Here is a 22,701-nt window from a genome sequence, read left to right as displayed (position 1 = left end):
AAAAAATTTCTATTCGATCTAATTTAACTGAAGTTTAAACAAAATTGTGGAACGTATTTGTATGGAAAAATGTAGTAATTAAGTCCTGACTTTCCCCAAAAACTCCTTACATTTTTCTGACTATTATACAGAATTTCAGAATTCCACATTTCCAGCTTTTCCTGGTGAAGTTGATGCGGCCATAACAAAGAAAGCTCGAGTTTAATCATACCTTCATGTGCTGCCAGTCTAAGTAGGCACTTCCTATTTAATTCTCCCCCAGATTTGATCCGCTGTTCTCGAGCCAGCGGGTGAAACTATTTCGAACAATTACCGCTGCAAGATCCTAGATCCTCGTCACCTTTGGCTATAACTCTTCTCTCTGAAACGCGAACAGCATCGCTCAATGATAATACACGCAGCCCAGTCTAATTTTATTACTGATGAGGCTGAAGTTAGTAACGTTAATATAACGATATATGTGTAGAAAAAATGGCTAAATTCGCACCTTGGTGACTTTCCGAAATTTAGTAAACCGATATAAACAAAATATACACTGATTCTGAAAAGCCAACCGCTCGAAAGTCATCCTAAAATTGCCAGAGAACAAAGAAAAAAACAATTGAGTTAGTAACGCTAACTTCAGCCTGATTAATATTGCGCGTTTGAGTCTGTCAAATGTTTTTTTTTTTTTTTCTCTTCTCTGCTCACTTCACTCAATTGTTATGGAGCGGCAAACTCATGCATCTTTCAATGAAAAAGAATAGAATATGTACGCATACAAAACTACTCGTGTATGTACAAACAACAATGGCACTTTTTTTCAGAAATTTTATACATACTTACTCAGATATTTCGTTTACGTAAGCACGATGAATCTCCCGTGTCGTTTTGTTGCTTGGCTTGCTTCTTTGCAGCCGGATTGATTGAGAAGATAAAAGCGTCTCTGACGATCCCTGATACCTGAAAGACCGAAAATTCTAATATTGAACAAATGAGCATCGGAATTATTCTACATACCACCATTGACCGAAAGATTAACGACCTCCGTCAGCTTGTAAAAAACTAGGCTGTTATTTACACTTGGGTAGAGACTATGTACGAAATACCCTCGTGCGCGGGAGTAATTAATCAAAAACATTTCACGACGGCTCGAGACATTCATATTCGACGGCGCCGTTTGCTTGTGGCAAATGTAGTTCGAGTAATCGTTAATAATTCGAGATATCGCCGTATTTTCATTCTGACGGTGGCGCCACTCTGTGGCGCGAGTTGAAACCTCCAAACGAAGAAGAGCGAGCCAACGACGCTCGTTCGTGATTGGCTGGAATTTCAAACGGTCAAACTCAAAACTAGGCGGTTGTATCTAGATGTAGTGCTCGGAAATCGTCAACAACGCGTGCGAGCTATGTCAATCGGTATTTACAACGATATATTAAAACTGGTGCGTTTTACGGTGGTTCAGTAAATTCGACGGACGCAGGGTGAGTTTTCATCGTTGTTTTCTCATCTCGTTTCTCGGAGCAACGACGCTAAGACCACAGATCATAGAGCCGGCAGCGAATCCGCCTCAGTAGCGTTTAACATCCTTCGTCTTCTCGTTTTCAGATCAAATTGGTACTTGGCCATTGCGAGTTGGTAGCCTCAAGCTGTCGAAATGACAACTTCTCTGTCGATATTGGCCTCTCACGATGAGCTGGTGCGTTGTACCAACGTACTCGTCAACGGATCGTGCGAAGAAGGTTAGCTCAGTTCATTGATGCCTCGTTTTTCACCCGACGAAATTACCCCCCACGATCGTAAATTCGGAATACATTTTTACGTTACTACATTATGAGAAGAACATTCATTTTTCACTAACGTAGAGCCACGAATAATTCACTCTCGAAGCAACATCTGCTATCTTCAGAGATAGTAGCTTCCTGTGTACTCCGATCTCTTGTACGATCCTTCGTTCTTTTAGCCAAGTCGAGGCTTAGAAAGTTTCAACTGCGAGAGAGAGAGAGATATTGATGTTTTAATGTTTCAGAATTTCTGCGCTTTGCTATCAATCAGGAAGAGATGCGACAAAAATGGTTGGCGTCTGTGCAGGAATGCCAGCGACTTCATTCTGCTTTGGAAAAATCTCATTTAGAGGCGGCAGATCTAGAAAGAAAACTAAGTCATGCTCGTCGACTACTTGACGAGGAGAAACGACGACGACGCATCGTTGAAGATCAACGTAACTCGTTGGTAAGAAAAAATTCGACAATTAGTTGTCAATGAAATACTAGAATATGTATTAGCGTGTATTAAATGACGAAAACCCGTTCTTTTATATTCGATATAAATGCTGAATGTTCTATTTACATAGGAAAGACAAATTTCCATGGTTCGTGACTTGTTCCTACACGATGGAGGTAGAAACTTGAATGATGAAACACGCGAAAAGTTACAATTCCTCAATAATACAACATTGAATAATCGCAGCAGCAACGTCCATTTGAAAGACTTGCATCACACTGATAAGTAAGAGTCCAAATTGATTATCCTTAGGAAAATCAGGAAGATTTAAAAAGATTCTGCCTTAATTTCAATACTTCGTTACTTCTCTCCTAGGCTTAATACAATAGCAGAATTGGATTCTACCGGGTCTCTGCTCAGCGATCTGAGTTGTTTTTCAAAATCAGAGGACGACTTGGACGCGAGTGTAATGCTCCAGCAAAATCAAAAGAAACGCGAATGGAAAGAGCACAGGCCAAGTGGGGAATATTCGGCCAAAAAAAGACGCAGCAGCATTCAGAAAGCTGTAGACTTAAATACATCAGATCGGATAGTAGCGACAACTACTGTTGTTCTGCCCAAGGATGGACCCATCACAGCATCTTCTGTGATTGAAGCAATGCCTGGGAATGAAAATCAAGATCCAAATACCCAAATACAGACTCCCCACAAACATCGCAAAAGCACTGACCGCTCCAGACAGAAAAGTTCACACGTGGATGCAAAAAATCCATTGATGGATGTGGAGGTGAGTTTTTTTTTTATTTCTAGACATGAATGAAATAGGACGATGAAAGTAGAAGGTGAATTTAGCAAACACTTCTAAACATTGAATAAAATCTGTGTATATATGTTTGCATACAGCCTTCAGCCCCAAAAGCCGACATCATGACTTCCGGTTCAGATTCCGAAGGTGTATTCAAGCCCAGCCCTAATATCGGTGGATATACTTTGAACACTAAATCGTCCAGGGGTCACACTTTCACAGCAAAGACTGTTATCAAGCCAGAAGTATGCACTCCTTGTGGAAAACGGTGAGGGAACAATATCTTGTACAATGTCAGATTATCATAAAATTTGGACGGCAATTTGATCCAACTACAACTTTATTGTTGCAGAATTCGATTCGGACGTGTGGCTTTGAAATGCAGAGAGTGCAGAGCTACTTCTCACGCTGAATGTAAAGACCTAGTACCATTGCCGTGCGTACCTGCAGGAAATACCCCGACTTTACGTGGAACGTCTGTAAGTTGTAAACAATATTTGTTTTTCCAATTCAAAGAAACAATGGAACCCATTCAAGGTGAGCAATTTTTGCCTTCGTAGGGTACAATCGCAGACTACACCCCCATGATACCACCCATGGTGCCATCGCTGGTGGTACACTGTATAAATGAGGTTGAACTGAGGGGAATGGGCGAACAAGGTTTATACAGGGTGAATGGCGGTTCGAGTGACGTTAAATGCTTGAAGGAGAAGTTTTTGAAAGGAAAAGGTGCCCCCAACCTTTCCGACATCGATATACCGACTATTTGTTCAACTTTGAAAGACTTCTTGAGGTATATTTGTCGGATTATAAAAAAGAATTGGAACAATAACAAATAACTTTTATCAATTCCTTGAGTAAAGTTATTTGTAAGTACAGAGTATTTTACTCACAATTTTGCTCTCTTATTTCAGAACTCTTCGCGAACCTTTGATAACAGTCGGACTATGGGGAGATTTTGCAAGGGCGACGGCCATCTCTGACAAACAGGATGCTGACGCTGCTCTTTACCAAGCGATATCGGAATTACCGCAACCAAATCGCGATACATTAGCATTCTTGATCCTCCACTTGCAGCGAGTGTCGAGCAGTCCAGAATGCAAAATGCCGATCACTAATCTTGCCAAAGTATTCGGACCAACTCTTGTCGGCTATAGCTGTCAGGAACCTTCTCCAAACTCAATGCTCAGCGAAACGAAAAGCCAAGTTGCAGTAAGTGTCTTTTGCTGATTTCATCATATTTTCAGAATATTTTAGAGTAATATTACTTTCGTTCTTTTACAGATAGTGGAAAGTCTGTTAAAGATTCCGTCAGATTATTGGGCGAATTTCGTCAACTCTGAAGGACTAAACGCAGTGGGCACACCGAAAACTGGGGAACTTAGACACACTCCGTCTACAGAGTCACTTTTAAAAAGAACAGCATCGAGGGGATTTTTTAATACTCCTATCAGTTCAAGGTATTCTAAAATCAATATATAAAAAATATTCATCTACCGAACGTTAGAGATCGTTACATTCACAGATTAAATGCTATAAATCCATAATTTATTTTCAGCCGAACGTTCATGAGGAAAAACAAAAAATATTTTGCAACACCACCATCAAAAAGCGCGTACTAAAACGGTGAATGGCTTTACAATTTATTTTTTTTTCTCCCACTTTTTATAAATTACGGGTGTAATCATTAGCTTAGAATAACCGTATATTTAAATTTTTTTCGAGCAGACTTTACTGACATAACAGGTCCTTTTATTTTGATAATATTTTTCACTTCTGCGTCCATTCATCTGAAGCGTTATGGAACTTTTGCTTTGTAGCTAGTAAATCTTACGAATACTTAGGATTAAAATATCAAATAATGATTTTTTTATGAAAGCTATAAGCTAAATGAAATGCCGTGAGCTGCGTGCGGCTCGTTTTTGGCATAATTAAAATTGGATAATTACAACTTCTGATAGTATGAGCGTACATATCAGCGCTAGTTTCTCATGAGGACTAGAATCCGTTTGATAGTGTGAGAATGATAATTATTTTTCAATTATAAATTTGATCAGTGTACAATTTAGCTCTATTTCTTTTCTGTTCAACTTTACATATAAGTATTATAACACAAGTGATCAGATCACTCCTTATGACAACGTGTAAATTGAAAATCCATTAATCACGATGTCATCTTTTGCTCCTCGTACAAATTATCTGGAGTTGTCGAAAGAAACACTTATTTATTTTTGAATACAAAATGTCTAATAAAATGGATAACTTGGTATTTAATATTAGTATTAATTAATGTATTACTTTAAACGTAACTAATAAAAGATTTAAACCTGAGTTTCTTATATTGTTGTTGTTGTTGTATTTAATATTCTGTGAATTTCACTTTCGTACATAAATGGCAAGAATAGGAATTTCAGGCTGTATAGGCCTATTTAAAGCTATCACTATAAATCAAACTGTTTTTCATATGTAATTCTTAGTTGATCACTGAATTTTTTTGGACTGAGTGAACCAGCACTCGTATAGTATTTTTAATGTACAATAAATTTGGGAAATTAAATAGCGAGGCCATTGAAATTCAGGACACTGGTATGTACTTAATCACTCGGTTCTGGAACACGTTTTCTCTTTGAGTTCCCAGCATGACTCCCAGTACTGTTTTAATCTGTTGTCTGCGTTTGAACAAAAGTTTCTAAAATCTTGAATAATTTTTTTTTGAAACAATTCATCACCGGTCGCTGATGTTGACAACGATTTCCACTTCCGACTCACCATATGATTCCATGACCATAAAAAGCCCACCTGAGTAAAAAAATACAAACAGTTCATATTAATTTATCAATAAATATTTACATTAAATATTTATACCGACCCTCCTGTCCATGCTGTAGTCATCTTTATTCTTCCCACTGACATGCCTTGTAATATATGCTTCGTGCGGACTAGATTGATCTGGATGAACTGGATATCGTTTCTGGCCCGTTATTCGTCTGATGATATTCGTATCCGTTCGTGGTCTGGCTCGAATACAAGAAGTCGACGGTACGAGTATAAATGCATTACCAGTAACATGGACGTATTGATGATCATTTTCAGTGCCTTCCACCAGACAGGGTACGAAACCGAACCTTTGCACTATGGCTTCTTGGAAGAGGAACAACCGTTGAGTGTAGGTATCTTCCCGAAATTCTGTTGCAAACACATTGAAAGCGAAGTATCAGACAGCTATTATTGTACAACAGAATTTAATACCGTGTGTTCAAATTTCAACAAACCATCAAATAGATATGGTTTATTGGTCATCAAACATTCTGTGTGTAGAGGTATGAAGATTGGGCCCCGAAGAGGATCACTTTTCAAGGTAAAAGGTAGCGCAAGCAAATCACTGGGTATAGGAACCATTTGTATTCCACACAATTGCGCCTTTCGTTGCCACCCGAATATCTAAATGAATCAAACCAAAAAGATGACCATTGATTAATCACACCGTCGACGTCTCTTTCACTTTGAATAATTAAATAGCATCACTTACAAGGTCAGCAACTATACTCCCCGAAGATGCGACCCATTGGACAACCAATTCGTAAGAATAGTCCGTCTTGAATAATGACTGATATCTGAGGTGTCCCCATTCTATTCTATCGCTTTTATTGTTTATATCTATATCAAGGTGAGTGTGTTTGTACGGAGAAACTGGCGCTAAGCAAAAACATAGGGAAAAAATGCATTGTGAATTATTTAAAGTTTTCAAGTCGTCAAATCCATTCTGTAAGATATATACGGATACGTCCGTAACGTAAACTATTATAGCATCAATTCTTACTAGTCCGTTCACGATCCTCCATCAAGAATACAAGATCCGAGTCCTCGCGTAGAAAAACAGGAACACTAGATTCGTCTATGATATCGCAACTGGGTATAGATATAGGTGATGATATATTTGAAATTTGCGTTGAAGCACTGGGTTCGCACCACCCATTTGGCACTTTCATCTCAACTTCGACCCATTCATTCTCAAAACTCCGAAGATCACCCAAGGGTGGAAAGTATTCCCTATCTGCAATAAAATGAGGAAGAATCGATGATACATTTTGCTAATATAATGAAATGCCAGGTGGAATCTGAAGACAGCATACCTTTCTGGCTATCCTTGTCTTGCACAATATGATAGAGGTAAAATCCCAGCATAAATGGTTTCTTGAAACTTCCAGATGCATGGCAAATCAACCTCTCTCGAATCATTCCCTGGAATATTTTCCATTAGCATGTATGTATATTGAAACGGTTTAAGGTACACATCAGAGTATAAATCACCTCCATTATAACAATTGCTTTCTCAACTGTGACTCCACCCTCGATGTGATTGTTCAACCATTGGACAGCTTCTGCGCTGACAAACGTTAGGCTTGGCAATGACGGGTGCTGAGTTAAAAATCCTATTCCAGTATGCGGTTGCTTCATTGCCTCAAGTATCTCTGCGTTAGAAGCGCTGCTTTTAATCCTGCTCACTTCGGCATTTATGCTAAAAGAATAGTATTCGTTTCATGAACTGTTCGATTTTGGGTATATTTTATTGAGATCGTTACCTGTCTTCACTACATTCTGAGTGGTCTTGTTGTTGTTGTTGTTGTTGTAGCTCCGGAGAAAGTGGTAGGACAGCCTCGCTTGCAGGCGACACTCTGCCTCTATCCATAACTTTTGAGCCAGATCTGATTAATTGATTTAAGAGTAGATAAAGGTATGAAAGTTTTGACACACTGGATGTAGAATTGAGAAAATACAAATAGACTCCACGGTGCTGAGACTCAAGCAATGCACATGTGCTGTCTAAAGCCAAACTATATGCACGAATTAGTATTGCCGATTAATTTGAAATAATGAACGATTACTGTCCAATGGTAATTCATCGTCAACTATTCTAGTTTTGCTGTCAGTTACCAACATCGAGGTATTAACTGAGTCAGAACACAGAAGCAATAAAGAATATTCTTCAGAACCGATACTTTTGTTACCAGAAATAAAGCGATATAATGATCAGATAGAAAGTACGATTGAGCCCTGACGAGTAGAAAAACTTCTCTATAATTTGGTAGGAAAATAAAATTATAAGGTACTCGTTTAACTGAAACTGAAGAAGATTTATGGAGAAATTAAAAAATTTTTGCCCAATTTACTACTTTCTAAACACAACCGAGGTGTAAAAAAATAAATTAAAACTGACCTGTGTGGGACTTGGCGAGGAATGTCAAGGCATGTGCGGGCAGACGCAGCTGTATTCACTACATGCTTCTCCTGTACAAAGAACCCTGTGACTCACTCACACACCACCCATACCATATGCTAATGAATAATAATACCATAAATCATGATAGGTAAAACGAATAAAAAATAGATACAATAAGCATACGTATACAATAATATAAAAATGGATTCAAAATAGATTTCAGCGAGTCTCCGAATACAATATCCTCAAAATGGAACAGAGAAGAAAATCAATACATGAACGACTCAAGGAAAAATGGTAAATTTTCATTTAGGCAGCAATTCGTTACGCGATACGAGCTCGATAAAGTTGTCGGTGAACAACAATGGACGTCGGATTTTGTGCTGAACTATAGTGCGACAATTGGATAGCATTTATGCGAACAATTTGTCGTAAGGAGGACCAAACTTTACAGTCTCAGGGTCGTAATATTCAATCAAGGTTTCACCTACTTAACACTGTGACCATTTTCTGACTTTATTATCGATATATCGAGACCTATATTGCCAAAGCTATAAACTTCTGATGAAATAGACAATCAGGAAATGAGTAGAACTGCAGAATACCAGTAAGATTGCTAGTTACAAATGCAATTATTCCCAACATACAAAAGCTTGATGCATATTAAAGATGTATTGAAATTTGTATTAGAATCCTGTGAGTTTCGAACTAGACAATTACAGTTAAAAATTTAGAGGTGTGAGAAAATGAAATATTTGTGTGAGCATATTGTTATAATATTATAGGATTTTAAAGCCCACTTTCTCTACCTGCAATCCAACAACGATAGTCTAACAATATAATATGAAACTGTGAGACAGCTGTGAGCGATAGATGAAGGGGCAAAAGCTGAAATAAACAAACACGGCCAAACTACTGAGAATCCATGACAAAGCATCAACACATCATTGCAAGCAGATCAAACCTGGGTCTCGGTTTTTCAGGCAGGCGGTTGCTCCCAAGTCTCTCTCTGAACGGAGAGCTGCCAACAAGACTTGTCTGGAAAGTAGGAGGAAAAATTTTGATAACTGCGAGAACTTGATAAGCTGCCAATTCGTGAATTGTTATACTTCAAGTATGAAAAATGAATTAAATAGAATATTAATTATCAAATATGCATTCAACTACGTCTGAATATATTTGTATATATGAAAATATATATATATTTCCTTCGCACGATATATAAGCTTGCAAACTTATAATGATGAACATTCAAGCAAAAAAATCAAGCAGACAAGATCATTAAATTCTCATACAAGCTACTAATCAATGATAGTTTTGAAAAAGATCACAGTTAAATCATTCGTAAAGCTACAAAAGGATATTCTTTTTTATACAAATAAAAATTTCGTGGTGTATTGCTGTCAAACAATTGTGAGTACAAGGAACAAAATTCGACCATTATTGCATATTTAAAGAGGCGAAAAAACAAAGCCAGCATTCTCCATTTCAAACATGTACAAAGAAAATGAAATTAACTTCAATCAATTGTAAGCAATTCACAGATAAATTGATAAAAAGTTTCGAATCAGCTCGGCGTATGTGATATAAAACTCAAAGAGAAAATGGAAAGAAAAATTGTGGTAAAAATATGCGATACATTTGAAAAAAATTGAATAAATTTACATGTGTACATCGTATAGGTATATAATATAGACTCAATGTGTCCCGATAAATATCTGTAATCAATCAGCTGAAAATTTCAACGTCTCCACGTCTGTCGACGAAGTGATGCTAGGGGGTGGATAGGAAGTACCTGGTTAGTGAGGAATATCAGGCTCGTGCTGTGCCTGCGCCTTGTCAAGTGGGAGGCAGGATCTCTCGGGGGAACTCCAACTAGAGCTGCCGGGCTCTGAAACATATCATGCTAAACGGTCTTCTTCTACAGAAGAGGATTTGCGCTGCATCCGCATTTTCGCCTGAATAAAATGGTAAAATCCTAAATTCTTCCTATAAATTCAATTTCTGCAAGACTCGTATTTTTGTCTGTGTTTTAGTCTCATCTCTTGTTCATGAAATTCTAAAATTAAGCCTTTGTATCATTTTGTCGCAAATTTATTGCATTACAATTTTCAAATAGAAAAGATTGTTCACAATAAGTAACGAGATCAATTCTTGATAGGTCGGACTCAAAAAATTTCAAAACTAAACCTTTGTCGCAAGTGTGAATTTAATTGACCTCTACGTATTCCAATTTTTAGTACGTCCAAAATTCGTTTGCAGAATGGTGGTAGAAAGAAACTTGTATATTGTTACTAAACTCGGGAAAAAATATTATGTAGCCTGAAAATGAGTTATTGTAAAGTTACGGTTACTTGTAAAATTACATAACGATGATGTTAATCCGAAGTCAAGGCGTGAAAGGAAACTTAATATCGCACTTGCAATGTTAGATGCAAATCAAGCTGTGAAACCAAATCTATGTAATTGTTACACAACACAACTGCAACTAAATAATAACATGCAGTTTGCCAAAATAGAAAAAAATAAAAAAAAAATATACCAAAAACAAATTTATGAGATAAAATTTAAAGGGAAAATTTTTTTTTTTCAAAAATAAAACACAATTCAAATATCGATCGACATGTAAACATTACTCAATAGATAGTACATAATTAGACGACAAGGAAAAACAATGATAAAGTGATATGAGACTAGACCACTTTTTATAGAGGATATAGGTATTATTCTATGGGGGATCAACAAGTCTTTCGAAATTACCTCCAAATTATACAATTTATGGTCAATACCTTGCCAACTACGAAAACCATATTCTAAAACATATCTCAGTACACAGCCCGATACAACTTTTCAAATTGATGATCTTGCAGTTTAATTCTACCTATGATTTTCGTAGAGGTATTCATAGGCTCACAAAGAATTATTAATCATACTTCCTGAAACGCATAAAAAATAATAAGAGTAACTCTTTAAACTATGTCTGTGTATCGCATTAGCGATCGACCCGTACCGATACTAGCCAACATGCTAAGATCGACAATGTACTTCTCTGTCATGATGTAGAAGAAACATTTTATGTGTATGTGGACACGTATACACATTGACACGTGTGAGTACATCAAGAAATTATACAACGGTATAACTAGTAGGCAGATATTAAACGTTACCCAATTTTTGTTCGCGTTGGGACGGCGAATTCTGTTCAACCACGTCTCAATAAACCGTAAGAATCCTTCCATAAAGTTGGCTTGCTCTGTGGAAGTCGCTGGTGAGTATATGTCGCAATATACCGAACCATCCAAGATGCGACGTGTGGCAGGGGTACTCAGAGGAAGTAGAAATACCCTAAATCGCCAATATTTCAGTGCCTAGAGAAAGAAATGGAATTGGTCAGAAGACGACTTTGTATTGAATAATTTAAAACGATTTCGCGCAACAAATCCGCCCACAACTAAATGCAAAACTATTACCAAGTTGATGTTTAATGAGGCTTACCTCGACTAATGAAAAATCTGTATCACCTCTAGTGCAAATATAATGATCCAAATAATTCCAGTTGTAATTTTCCAATTTTTCAGTTGTGAAAGCAACCCACGATACTTCGTAAGTGTCGTGATGAGGAGCGTGAAAACGATACCGATAGTGTATGTTAAATGGAGGATATGGATGCCTGTGAAAATAAATATTCTTCTTATAATCAGAATAATTATGATCTGTATGGTGAATTTTAGTGGGAATAAAATGAAACATCATTTTATTCAGATTCGGGAATAATGTTTTTTATACAAACCTTGGTCGGTAACGTGTGACTGTTATAGAATTTCCGCAAAGTGATATTTTGTGAAAAATTCTGCCAATACTAAGTAGGTACTCTTCTTTAGGCTCTGACTCAATCTGCATCCCACGCATCAATGAGCTTATCGGAGCTGGAGGTTTACTGCCGGGTGTTGTTGCCTGCGTTTTATTGGCTGGTGGTAAAATTATCAGTTGAAATCCCTGAAAAATAGTTTGCACAAAACTAAATACTGTCAGAAATTTGTAGTACTCAAGAAGAATACAATAAAAGGAGATTCTACCTGAGCTAAACGCTGAGATACAAGTTCTTTGAAAACCTCAGCTGTATTAAGTGGTTTTTTGTATATTGCTCTAAGTTGTGCAAAATCTGCATTTACATCATCGGGTAACAAGTTGTAGTCCGAGACGACATAATCATTCTGTAAACTTCTTTTATCTGGAAAGTAATCCGTTGTGATAGGGAGGCAAGCTGGGATAGTTAATGATCTCCAATCAACACCTAAGAAAGAGAAATCCTTCAATGTCAATCAATTTTTATCATTTGAATTACATATAAATATATAAATGAAGAAGAAACAGATGTTTGGAGACAGGCTTTTAGGTATGAGAAATGTCACTCGGAGACCGCGTTTTTTTTTTTTTAATAAACCAAAGGACACAAGTGTAAACACATAGATTTCAATAACTGATCAATGCGAATGAAGAGTCTCTTTGTGGTGTTCAGACTATAATGATGCAAACAAATAATTGTGCGCCAGAAAAATAAAATCGTTGGCATCATTGACCTGCAATTTGATGTACAGATTGAGTTCATCCAAATCTTAAGTTTAAAACATACAACCTCTGAATACCTGCTTAAATTCACATTTCACTATAACTGTGAAATATTTTAGATAAAAAGTTTGCAAATATCGCTGTTTCTTTATGCAATAATTACGAACAACAATAACCATGTTCGTCATGTATATAATCAACTGATAGACAATCGACATGATTTTAATTGCATTGGCGAAACACAACTTTTGCATAGATATATTTAATCGGCATCTATTTCTTCTTTCTTTACAGCCCTTTATACCAAAGAGAGTCTTTCACTATTTCATATGAACTAAAAACATTACAGCGATAGTATTAGGTGCAGGGCATTAGCTATTACTACTTATACATACCGAATGCGAAAAAGTGGATAAGGTAAGGAAATATGAATTTTAAGAGTTACTCTCAGATACACATAGATTAGAGAATGAATTGGAGTGTGCATGCGGTCAATTCGACTGTAATAATATGTCCAATGTTTTTGAACGATCATCAGAAAATTATGATTCTCGAGCTTAAATCAAACACAATTTTAAAGTGATTCTTTGAACGGTAATATGTCTGATTGTCATTTCATTCATTAAATCTGACACGTGTTATATGTACACAGGCAAGATAAGACAATAAAATATATATGTATATTTATACTATACCGGAGATTGTACCTTTATAAATGATCTCAAAAAAATATTCCATGCCATATCTCAAGCCATGCGTTAGGGAAAAATATATGAAATGGGTATGTAATTTAAAGTAAAGAAAAGAGGAATAGTAAATAGTTAAGGTCTAATGAATATCAATGAATACCTATCGAGGTATGAACTACAATAAAAATCGTATTTAAAAAATATAAAATCCGTTAAATATCAATTGAATTGCAACTTTTTAATTCTACGTTTGTAGGAAAAAAAAAAATCACTTCCATGACTATGATACCATATGGCGCGATGCTTGTAATATCACTGGATTTCAGAAAATTACGAACTAATCTGTTTAAATTATTTAAATGACATGAATTTTCAATATTCCAAAATCATTCTTTCTCTAACAATCAATCGCATCCTGTCGTTCAATCTTGTGTGTAAATCTTACATTCTTATTTCTTCGATCCAAGCTTTAATTTGCTTTTCTATGGACAAAATCAGACGCATTGAGAAACTCTTCATTGAGAAACGAGTAGCCGAAATTGTTGGATAACCGAAGCATCTAAAACCTATTGCTAAAATAAATGTATTCAGATTGAATAATAATAATATGACTTGACACAGTAGAGTGCAATCGATTACAACAAAACTTGCATACTCTGCATGCAGACACACGTTCTTGACATTGCATACTGAAGAGGTTCGATTCTTTTGCTCAAATATACATATTATACGTACATAATTTGTTCAAAGTTGTGCCAATCAAGGAGAAAAATCTGCATTTCTAATCCTATGAACTTAGACGAATATCATACGAATGATTAATATGAATACTACGGTAGTATAGGGACAAATAGTTCAGCTGAAATTGAAACTAAGCCGTAGGTGGATTATAAAAACTTGAAATGCACTGAGAAAAATCTACTTTCACTACCAAGAAAATAATTATTGCATTTGCGTATGTGGTAAGTTTTTGGCAAAACTACTATTTTACATTCGACTGATGGAAAATCAAATGAATAAAAAAAAATAGAAATCAATACCAATCCATGATACGAAATACAATTTATAAGAAGTGAAGTCCTTCAAAAAAGAACTTGATGTAATCTAACGTACGTACAAAATGTCAATCCTCTCATCTGATGCGACATCGAAGATCTATAATAAATTTTTTCGCTCGGATTTGTGATAACGTCCAGCTAATTTGATAATAATCATTTTCATTGTTACTGGAAGAAATACATATCGAAATCGTAAGTTGGGTTTTCAATAAGTAGAGTTGGTTAGAAATTTAGGAAAATTCTGTTGCCTGTAGTGGGCAGCTAACATTGAGAGTTGAAAATTAGAAGTAAGTTGCTTACTTAAGAAGTTTACATAAGGATTGGTGAGAATCAACATTTTTTTCCATTCTTTTTGTATTCATTCAATAAAATAGAAAAGAAAATTGACTACACAATTATATAAGCATGCATTAAAAACGACATAAGAGATTAGATTTGAAATAAAGTCAAATGTACAATATATATATATATATATATTAGACTGTATCAAAAAAATTGAATATTTTTTTTTTTTTTTTCAATTTACTGAAAATATTGTTTAGGATACCGAAAAAAGGTGCCTGGTAAAATTCTGTACGACGCGTCATTATCTAGTTATAAAAATCGCAAGGAGCAAGAACCATTTTTGCCATGTTATTCTTATGGAAAGTAGAAAATCACGATGAGGCGCTTCTTAGTATTAAAATTAAGAGCTCCCATTTTAACAGGCACCTTTTTTCGTTATTCTGAACAATATTTTCAGTATATTTTTCCCAAAAAAAATATTCAATTTTTTTGATACAGTCTAATATATATATATGTATCTTAAAAAGTAGTGACAAATCTACTGGAGTGTACACCTTGAAATGTAAGTATATACCGTAACCGAATCAGCCCTGAGTAATATATGGGACGCTAACCTATGTTCGCTGTATAAAGTGACATCGCATAGTCGCACATCACACACGCATCAAATTGTCCAGCGTTGCATCCCAACAAGACGTACCACAGCATGGAAATAAGTTGAACAATAAATTATTTATATTCAAGGTAGGTAATGTCAGAAACTTGTGTTCGTTGTTAAGTAAATGATTGAGGAAGAAATTGTATGGCAATACGAATATGTTTTTTGCATTAACAACAAAGTGAAATGAAAAAAGGATTCATAATAACTATTGTATAGTTTTAGAATCCCTTAACTCAAATGTAAATAGTTAATTACCAGATACTCAGCGCAAGCGAAAATCAATGTAATCCTGTTATTTGAAGAGATATTAAATTTCAAGACTATTTCCTTTGATTTGAAGTACTGGAATATCCCCAAAAGCGAGACTTGAAAACTGATGATCTTTTCGTCAATTCATACTTGATTGCAATGCATTGACGAAAACCATCGAAAGAATTAGACAATGCGTACAATGAAAGATGGAACAACACTGAATTCTAATTGAAATTGAAAAAGGAAAATAATTTTGAATATCTAAAGCCAAAACTTGTTAAATCATCAGGTCCGAAACCAGAATATTGTTACTGTTGTTATGTCCAAGTTATGTCTAGATTATTGTAATTTGTAGAGTTACAGCTGAAAATGAAATGTATTAGCAAAAAGACACACAAGAAGCATTATGTCTTATCAATAAAATAACAATTATTACTATCTTTGATATTTCTAATAATCTCAGAGCCGGTAGTCGTAAAAAATAAGGCATCGAATTAGATTTTCTACTTAAGTAAATATAACAAAGGTGATGAAATGTTTGATCAGTTGCTCAAGACGTTCAACTTATTTAAAACAGGGATTCTATAACTTATATCAACCAACGAATGTCAAGTAACTTCCTTAAATAGCTCAAAACTTGATAGGAAAATGTTTTTCTTCTCCTGGAATAAAATTAAATGAAAATAATAAAGAGTGTTTTGAAATGTGGATTGTGGATATATGGTAGAAAATATCCCTGTGAAATCATGCTACAAACTGTTATATAATTACCATCATGAATGTTTTCAAAATTGGTATTAGGTATTTATAGCTTCCGTATAAGTAATTACAATTACTGGGGAAAAAGGTGTAGGAAAAGATAAACCGGTTGTACCTGTTGTGAGGGCGGGAGTCCATTCTTGTTCACCAGTCGCGCCCCACAATAGCGTCAAACTTTTGTTATTAGTGGTTGGGGGTCCGATATGCCCCGTTTTATCGACCGAATTTAACGGGAAACTGAGACGTATGGCCTTTCCTTTCATGTCTAAAATCAATAAGAAGTTATGTACGAAATGCAGAGTTGCCGTTATGTCGCATTTTGTCGACAATGTGTTTTGCTTAGTGTCCGAATAGAAAACATACGATCTTGAAATCCAATTTGTGATGCAGATCTCGGAATTTGACAAGTATTCTGAGCGTTAATGGATGCTATGCTGTGCTCGTTGGGCGAACTGCTGAGTATAGACATTGCGTCGATTAGTTGTTCGGAACTAGACTGCGTAGGCACAGCTTGGTAGTGGTGTTGTTGTATAAGCACACCCGTAGGTCCTGAGAAATATGACATTCGAAATTATAGCAAGAATGTACTTATGGAGCAAATGCAGTCGCGATACTCCACCTTTTGGAAAAATGTGAGTCCATCTTCGCCTGTTACTTGTCAACTTTATCGTTACGTGAGAAGGGTCAAAAGGATTGATCAGAGCTCTTCCTGGTCTAATGTTGCTGGGTTGAGTAACAGGATTGGTAGGACTTCCAGCGCTACCAACGACTGGTCTGAACGGAGGTGATATCTCCACGTCTCCATGGTCACCAATGAGCGATATTCTGGGTTTTGCTATGGAACATAATATCGCGTTAGCTCTGTACTTGACACATAATAGCAATCGTAAATCTCGATCAGTGACGACTACATCATCTTACAATTAACTTCTCCGTTTGAGCTGACACTTATCAAATCGTCCGTTCGATGAGGAATCGAAATTGCTGCGCTGCGGGAGGCAACTGGTGGAGAAGAATGAGTTTCGGGGGGCGGATGATGTATATCAGGATCTGACATCTTTCGTTTCAATAATTTAAGAGCCTGAGAATTGCTGTGCGTTTCCATGCAGGCTACACTAGTTTTCTTTGTTCTGGTCGATACTCTCTGCATGCTAACAAATCGAGTTTAATATAAAATAAAAGACGTCCAATTCGATTAAATTATTGTAAACAGAATGTAAAAAAATATCTTCACCTCGCAGTGTGAACAGGTGGTAATTGGAAAACCTGAGCATCATAGGCATCATAATCAAACAGTGTGTTACGCAGACATTCGCTGCCATCTTCCTGCAGAAGCTTTGTCTTGTTTGGCAATTTTCCACTCTCTGCCGATAGTTTTAATATTTTTGGTGGCAACTTGATGCGAGGTATGAAGGTTGAGTAAGGTATTTTTTTGTTTGTCGAATAGAAACTGAGGTTTATCCAATGCGGCATGCTGTAATCGTCTGCAGCATTTATCGACGTGTCTTTGTTGTGGAACTAGAAGAATTTCGTTTGATAATAAAATTAATACAAGAACTCCGCTTCCAAGAATTAAACATAATCGAGCAATACCTTTAGCAAAGGAACTGCGTGCAGCGGCTGTTCTCCCACGCAAACCAAGTCACTACCCACACCATTATCAATGATTCTTTGTTTAGTGACATTCGTCAATTCTCTATCAACCTCGAATACTCCAACCCCAGGAGTGATAACCACAGAAAGTTGCCCTGTACGATCAAAACTGCGATCCAGGTAGTGTTTTTCGAATACTAAAAAAGAAGATGTGTCGTGACATAAAGCTGCAATTTTTCAAATTTGTACACATCGCATTGCATAATTATCTCGTAATATAAACCTCTTGCGAAAGAAATAAATTACTATTCAATTTCCACACATGAACAGGTTATTAGTCAACTACCACTCACCGTTCAAGGACATATTCAGAACTTCTAAGAAATTTCCTTGAGCAGCTGTAGAGTTTATGGCTTTTGGCATATCAATTCCAGGTCGCTGGTGATATTCGAGTACAATTTTTTGATAATCGGTAAACAGTTTCCGCAATTGAACTAATATATTGCTCCAGTCTTCGTATCTCTCATTTTGTACAGCAACTCTATATAATACAAGTTAGAGATTATTAAAATTGTATATTTTTTGGTAAATTCCATTGATATTTGCATTACCTATAAAAATCCTCGTAGAATCTACCCCGATAATCTTGCTGCAAGCATTCTCTCATGTGATTTGGAAATTCTTCAAGGCTTGTAGCGTTGTAAAATGTTCGTGAGAATAAAACTATCGTCACTTCATGATTGCTGCCGTTTTTTTTCCACTTTTGAAAAAGGTCAGCTAGAAATCCATTCACTGCTTTCTCAAAATACAAATCTCCGTGAATATCAAAGTCCCACATTTCGGAACTCATTTGGATAAAAAGGTACACCATGCTTGTGGACGAACGGAAGACCACCTATCGCGTAGACAATGATTCATCAAGTTTGATAGCTCGATTATGGTTACTAAATTAAGAGTTTTTTGATTGTATCCTTGGCCAGAGTTAGCAAGTATTTGCGAATGATATTTCACCTTGGTATCGTCGGTTATCACACCACAGGCAACTCGATCCCCCTGAGACCACATTTCGTGTACTTGGCACCTGATGCTTCCTCCGCAGAATTCAATCTTCTTGTTTAAATATACGCACGTGTTGACCTGGAGGAATTAAAAAGATTTAAATGAAATTTCAATGAGGTAAAGTTGATTCGGAGGGAACTTTTATCGAAAGACGATAAAAGAGTTAAACTTTTAATTACCAGGCTATTTTTTAGCCTCCACATCTCGCTACGCCCCATATATTGATCCTTGAATGTGAGTTCGACGGAATCCAAAGCGACGTCATCAGGATTGACTATATTCATATAAACATCGGCAAATGTTCTAAGTTGAAAAGTTGTTGCGATGTTATTTTCAACGCTGATGGTTTCTCTGCCTTGGAGATCCTCCTTGAACGCTGTGATCTGCAGAAGCAAACGACTGAATTCATCCTCCGGATGAAATATCTCAACTATATCGCCTTTTTTTATTCCCGGATAGTCTTTCGGATTTATAATCAAATCCTCTCCACTAAAGTTCTTCTGATGAACGATCAACTTGAATAGCTTCATTTTAAGTCGCTCGTAAACAACGATGGTTCAATTTATCACTCGGCTAAGAGGCCATCTAACCTCCAAGGGCATATTGACAGCTATCTTTGAGGACGATATATTTCTTGTTTACTTTATTTATCCATTGATCCATTGTCTTCGAACATAATTGTCGAAACCGGAGACTAGCGATCACGGAGTCCAGAACTGCAGAACAATAATATTAACTATATAAATAAACTAAACCTCTGAGCGTTGTCTCACGGCTCACTTCGCAGTCTTTATAACTTTATGCGTATTTCACGTATCAAAACAATCGACGCACGCTACAACCAAGGAGGATACTAAATTCACTAAATTACTAAACCATAAACGATTGACGAGCGCTTGCGTAAATTTCTATTGCTCTCGACAATCCACCAATCACATGTCTCATGTCGCAATATGCAATATGCATACTAACCTGCTTTGAAAACAAAAGATTAACGCTCTCTTAATTTTTATGCTGTTGGTGTTACCTACCACGATACGGCAAGCGTGTCGCTCCACAACTCCAGCATAACTGAGCATAACCTCAAAACCGGCGTTTTGCGTATCGCGAGAAAAAACAGTCGAGCTACAATTGCATTGTTCTGAGAATAAGTGCCGAGCGATAGAAAAGACGACAGACAAACACACACATTTTATGAGAATGGCATTTACGTTTACAACAATACAAAGCACGGTGAGGTATCTTCAAAGTACAATAACTCAGCGTCAGATTAGCGCTCAAGTATTTTTACAACTCAGAAGCTACAGTCGATGGGCTCACCGTAAGCCTTCAAAAATCGTTAACGAGAACGAACTGTACGACGAGCAGGAGTACGCCGTTCCTCAAAATATTCTGAGGACTGCACAGTTTGCACATGCTCGACGGCAAAAGCTCAAGCTGGCGGAGGACAAGAAAGAAAATATAAAGATTCAAGCGAAGCAGAGAGAAGGTGCCACGTTGAACGACGACGGGACTCCGGTTTTCACTAAACTAGAGAAGGACGATCCCATAATAACGTATGTATTGCCGATCCACTGGACTTCGTCTCGTTATGAACATAACTTTTTGTCTTCTACTCCTTACTTATGATTTACACAATTTACTCGCTGTTACAGCTCTTTAATGCAAATTATAAGATCGCGTAAAAAGGAGAAAGCTGACAAGAGAATTTTACTCGAAGGATTCAGACTGATCGAGGATGCGATAAAAGCTGGATGTATGCCTGAGATTATTATCTTCAGCAGAACAGCTGACATTGCTAAAATACCGCTACCCAAGGATGGTGTCAAGCTTTATAAACTTCCGTATCGTACGATACAGCTGTGGTCGGATCTAACTACTTCCCCAGGCATTATGGGTAAATTGCTAATACTTCTCTTTTATGTTCAACTGGTTAAGACTCGATTAACGAACTGAGATCCTTGTTTAGGTATATTCGTACCTCCCGATGTAAGTGAGAAGGAACCCTCTCCAGATGCGTTACCAGTAACTGTGATCTGCGACAATGTAAGAGAGCCTGGAAACTTGGGAGCTATTCTTCGGGTTGTAGCTGGAGTTGGATGCGAGAGAGTAATTTTAACCAAAGGTCCGCATCCGAAGATATGAATTGGATCGTCTTGTTCCAATCTACAACTGAAGTTGTGCTTGAATTCACCTTATGTTAAAATTTCTTAATTTTAGGCTGCGTCGATCTCTGGAATCCAAAAGTGCTGAGATCAGCGGCAGGCGCGCACTTTCGCCTGCCGATACACAAATCTCAAACATGGACCGAAGTTCAGTATTTGATAAGTGAAAATGCGGATATTTTCGTTGCTGACAACAATTCGGAATCATCGGTCGACTCCAGTGCGGTCCTCGGTACTTCAAGCTCGGATTCTAGCTCAAGTTCAGACTCTGACAACAGCGACTCCGAGGCTGAGACTGACGCAGGATCCAAAGAAGTTTTTAAGTATACCGATAAAGATTCTACCGAGAAGCCATCCGGCGATGCCAAGCTTTCAAAGTCAGATGAAATTGCTGATTCAAATGAAACGAAGGCTCGAAAACAAGCCTTTCATACCAACGCAGAAACGTTACCGGTCATACCGTATTTCGGTGCCCAATACACAGATAACGAAACTATAATAATAGTCGGTGGTGAAACGGAAGGATTGAGTCCAGAATGTATTGCCTTGGCTACGCGCAGAGACGGTATGCGAGTTAATGTTCCACTAACGAATGGTGTTGACAGTTTGAATACGGGAACGGCGTTAGGGATTCTTCTCTTCGAAATAAAGAGACAGTTTTTAACTAGAATAAACGCGATGTGAGTATACGTTCCATAGCTGTGTATATTACATGTTATTATGAAACAATTAAAATTGACACGTTTATGAATTGTAATAAATTCAAATTGTTCATTCGATGAATATCGTGTTAGCCCGAATATAAGTCGAGGTTTTTAATGAACGATTTTACCCTCAAAAATCGTACTCTACTTATATTCGGTACTTTTTAGGGGATTTGCATTATCAACTGGAAATTTCTTTATCGGCCGATAATTGTAATATTCTCGCAATGCCACATCGGCGCATGCGCGCCTAATCTCGAAAATCGAGAATTTGATCTTCAATTTTTTCAACGCATCAGTCTGAAGTTGGAATAAACAAATTGTTTATTGGCGGTTTGGTGCGTGCGATAGTTGAAAAAATGAATGTTCGGAGTGCAAATAGAGTAGAATGTAGAAGTTTACAGTCAAATCAAGTGAACAAAAACGTTCGTCATAGTTATGATGCAAACTTTAAATCAATAGTTGTGCGAGAAGTCGAAAACACCAAGAATTGCCGAGCTGCGTTAAAATACGGTATACCTGAGAAAAATTTACGCGATTGGCGTTAAATTATTTATTCTCAAATTCAAAGTATATTCGAAACCAAAAAAAAGTCCCGAATCTTAGGTAAAAAATTGGGGATCGCCTTATATTCGGGCCAACACGGTACGTCACACGTTAAAATATTTAGATAAAAATG

The 22,701-nt window shown here is 36.8% G+C and overlaps 3 protein-coding genes across 6 annotated transcripts; 2 read left to right on the top strand and 1 right to left on the bottom strand.

Moving 5' to 3' along the window:
- The first annotated feature begins 1,302 nt into the window (after positions 1–1,302).
- Positions 1,303–4,706, top strand: LOC124407920 (rac GTPase-activating protein 1-like). Its single transcript, XM_046884534.1, has 11 exons — positions 1,303–1,463; positions 1,588–1,721; positions 2,009–2,211; positions 2,333–2,487; positions 2,578–2,989; positions 3,106–3,275; positions 3,360–3,486; positions 3,568–3,800; positions 3,922–4,219; positions 4,292–4,467; positions 4,566–4,706. The coding sequence occupies exons 2-11, from the start codon at positions 1,637–1,639 to the stop codon at positions 4,627–4,629; spliced, it is 1,923 nt and encodes a 640-aa protein (XP_046740490.1). The 5' UTR covers positions 1,303–1,463; positions 1,588–1,636; the 3' UTR covers positions 4,630–4,706.
- A 104-nt stretch (positions 4,707–4,810) lies between these two features.
- Positions 4,811–19,902, bottom strand: LOC124407919 (GATOR complex protein Iml1). 4 transcript variants are annotated; one of them, XM_046884529.1, is made up of 25 exons: positions 19,333–19,902; positions 19,106–19,231; positions 18,706–18,989; positions 18,448–18,635; positions 18,095–18,291; positions 17,736–18,019; positions 17,423–17,652; positions 17,121–17,336; positions 16,865–17,050; positions 16,617–16,766; positions 15,444–15,452; positions 12,305–12,522; positions 12,019–12,224; positions 11,724–11,898; positions 11,396–11,596; positions 10,024–10,134; positions 9,193–9,266; positions 7,591–7,713; positions 7,319–7,526; positions 7,141–7,249; positions 6,828–7,061; positions 6,537–6,703; positions 6,280–6,448; positions 5,877–6,193; positions 4,811–5,806 (listed from the first exon to the last, which is right to left on the bottom strand). In XM_046884529.1, exons 1-25 carry the CDS (start codon positions 19,681–19,683, stop codon positions 5,606–5,608), a joined length of 4,734 nt encoding a protein of 1,577 aa, XP_046740485.1. In that variant the 5' UTR covers positions 19,684–19,902; the 3' UTR covers positions 4,811–5,605. The 4 variants fall into 4 exon arrangements, with proteins under 4 accessions (XP_046740485.1, XP_046740487.1, XP_046740488.1 ...); XM_046884531.1 differs by having other exon boundaries at positions 10,024–10,119; XM_046884532.1 differs by lacking the exon at positions 10,024–10,134.
- Positions 19,903–20,213: 311 nt separating this feature from the next.
- On the top strand, positions 20,214–22,075 carry LOC124408193 (rRNA methyltransferase 3A, mitochondrial). The gene is made up of 4 exons (XM_046884942.1): positions 20,214–20,709; positions 20,809–21,050; positions 21,123–21,278; positions 21,374–22,075. Exons 1-4 carry the CDS (start codon positions 20,348–20,350, stop codon positions 22,000–22,002), a joined length of 1,389 nt encoding a protein of 462 aa, XP_046740898.1. The 5' UTR covers positions 20,214–20,347; the 3' UTR covers positions 22,003–22,075.
- Positions 22,076–22,701: the final 626 nt, after the last annotated feature.

Source organism: Diprion similis, chromosome 7 (genome assembly GCF_021155765.1).
Source record: "Diprion similis isolate iyDipSimi1 chromosome 7, iyDipSimi1.1, whole genome shotgun sequence".
NCBI classification, from domain to species: Eukaryota; Metazoa; Arthropoda; class Insecta; order Hymenoptera; family Diprionidae; genus Diprion; species Diprion similis.
Note: the sequence above shows the minus strand (reverse complement) of the source record. Positions and strands in the feature narration are given on the sequence as shown.

What these genes read in the sequence shown, in the direction of transcription:
- LOC124407920 (XM_046884534.1), top strand. Translation starts at nt 1,637, where the DNA reads ATGACAACTTCTCTGTCGATATTGGCCTCTCACGATGAGCTGGTGCGT. An exon ending in ATCCATTGATGGATGTGGAG is followed by an intron (nt 2,990 to 3,105) that starts GTGAGTTTTTTT and finishes GTTTGCATACAG; the next exon opens with CCTTCAGCCCCAAAAGCCGA. An exon ending in AAACGAAAAGCCAAGTTGCA is followed by an intron (nt 4,220 to 4,291) that starts GTAAGTGTCTTT and finishes GTTCTTTTACAG; the next exon opens with ATAGTGGAAAGTCTGTTAAA.
- LOC124407919 (XM_046884529.1), bottom strand. Translation starts at nt 19,683, where the DNA reads ATGAAGCTATTCAAGTTGATCGTTCATCAGAAGAACTTTAGTGGAGAG. An exon ending in TCTGAATATGTCCTTGAACG is followed by an intron (nt 18,292 to 18,447) that starts GTGAGTGGTAGT and finishes CTTCTTTTTTAG; the next exon opens with TATTCGAAAAACACTACCTG. An exon ending in CCAACGCGAACAAAAATTGG is followed by an intron (nt 10,135 to 11,395) that starts GTAACGTTTAAT and finishes AAGACCGTTTAG; the next exon opens with CATGATATGTTTCAGAGCCC.
- LOC124408193 (XM_046884942.1), top strand. Translation starts at nt 20,348, where the DNA reads ATGAGAATGGCATTTACGTTTACAACAATACAAAGCACGGTGAGGTAT. An exon ending in AAGGACGATCCCATAATAAC is followed by an intron (nt 20,710 to 20,808) that starts GTATGTATTGCC and finishes TCGCTGTTACAG; the next exon opens with CTCTTTAATGCAAATTATAA. An exon ending in GAGAGTAATTTTAACCAAAG is followed by an intron (nt 21,279 to 21,373) that starts GTCCGCATCCGA and finishes TCTTAATTTTAG; the next exon opens with GCTGCGTCGATCTCTGGAAT.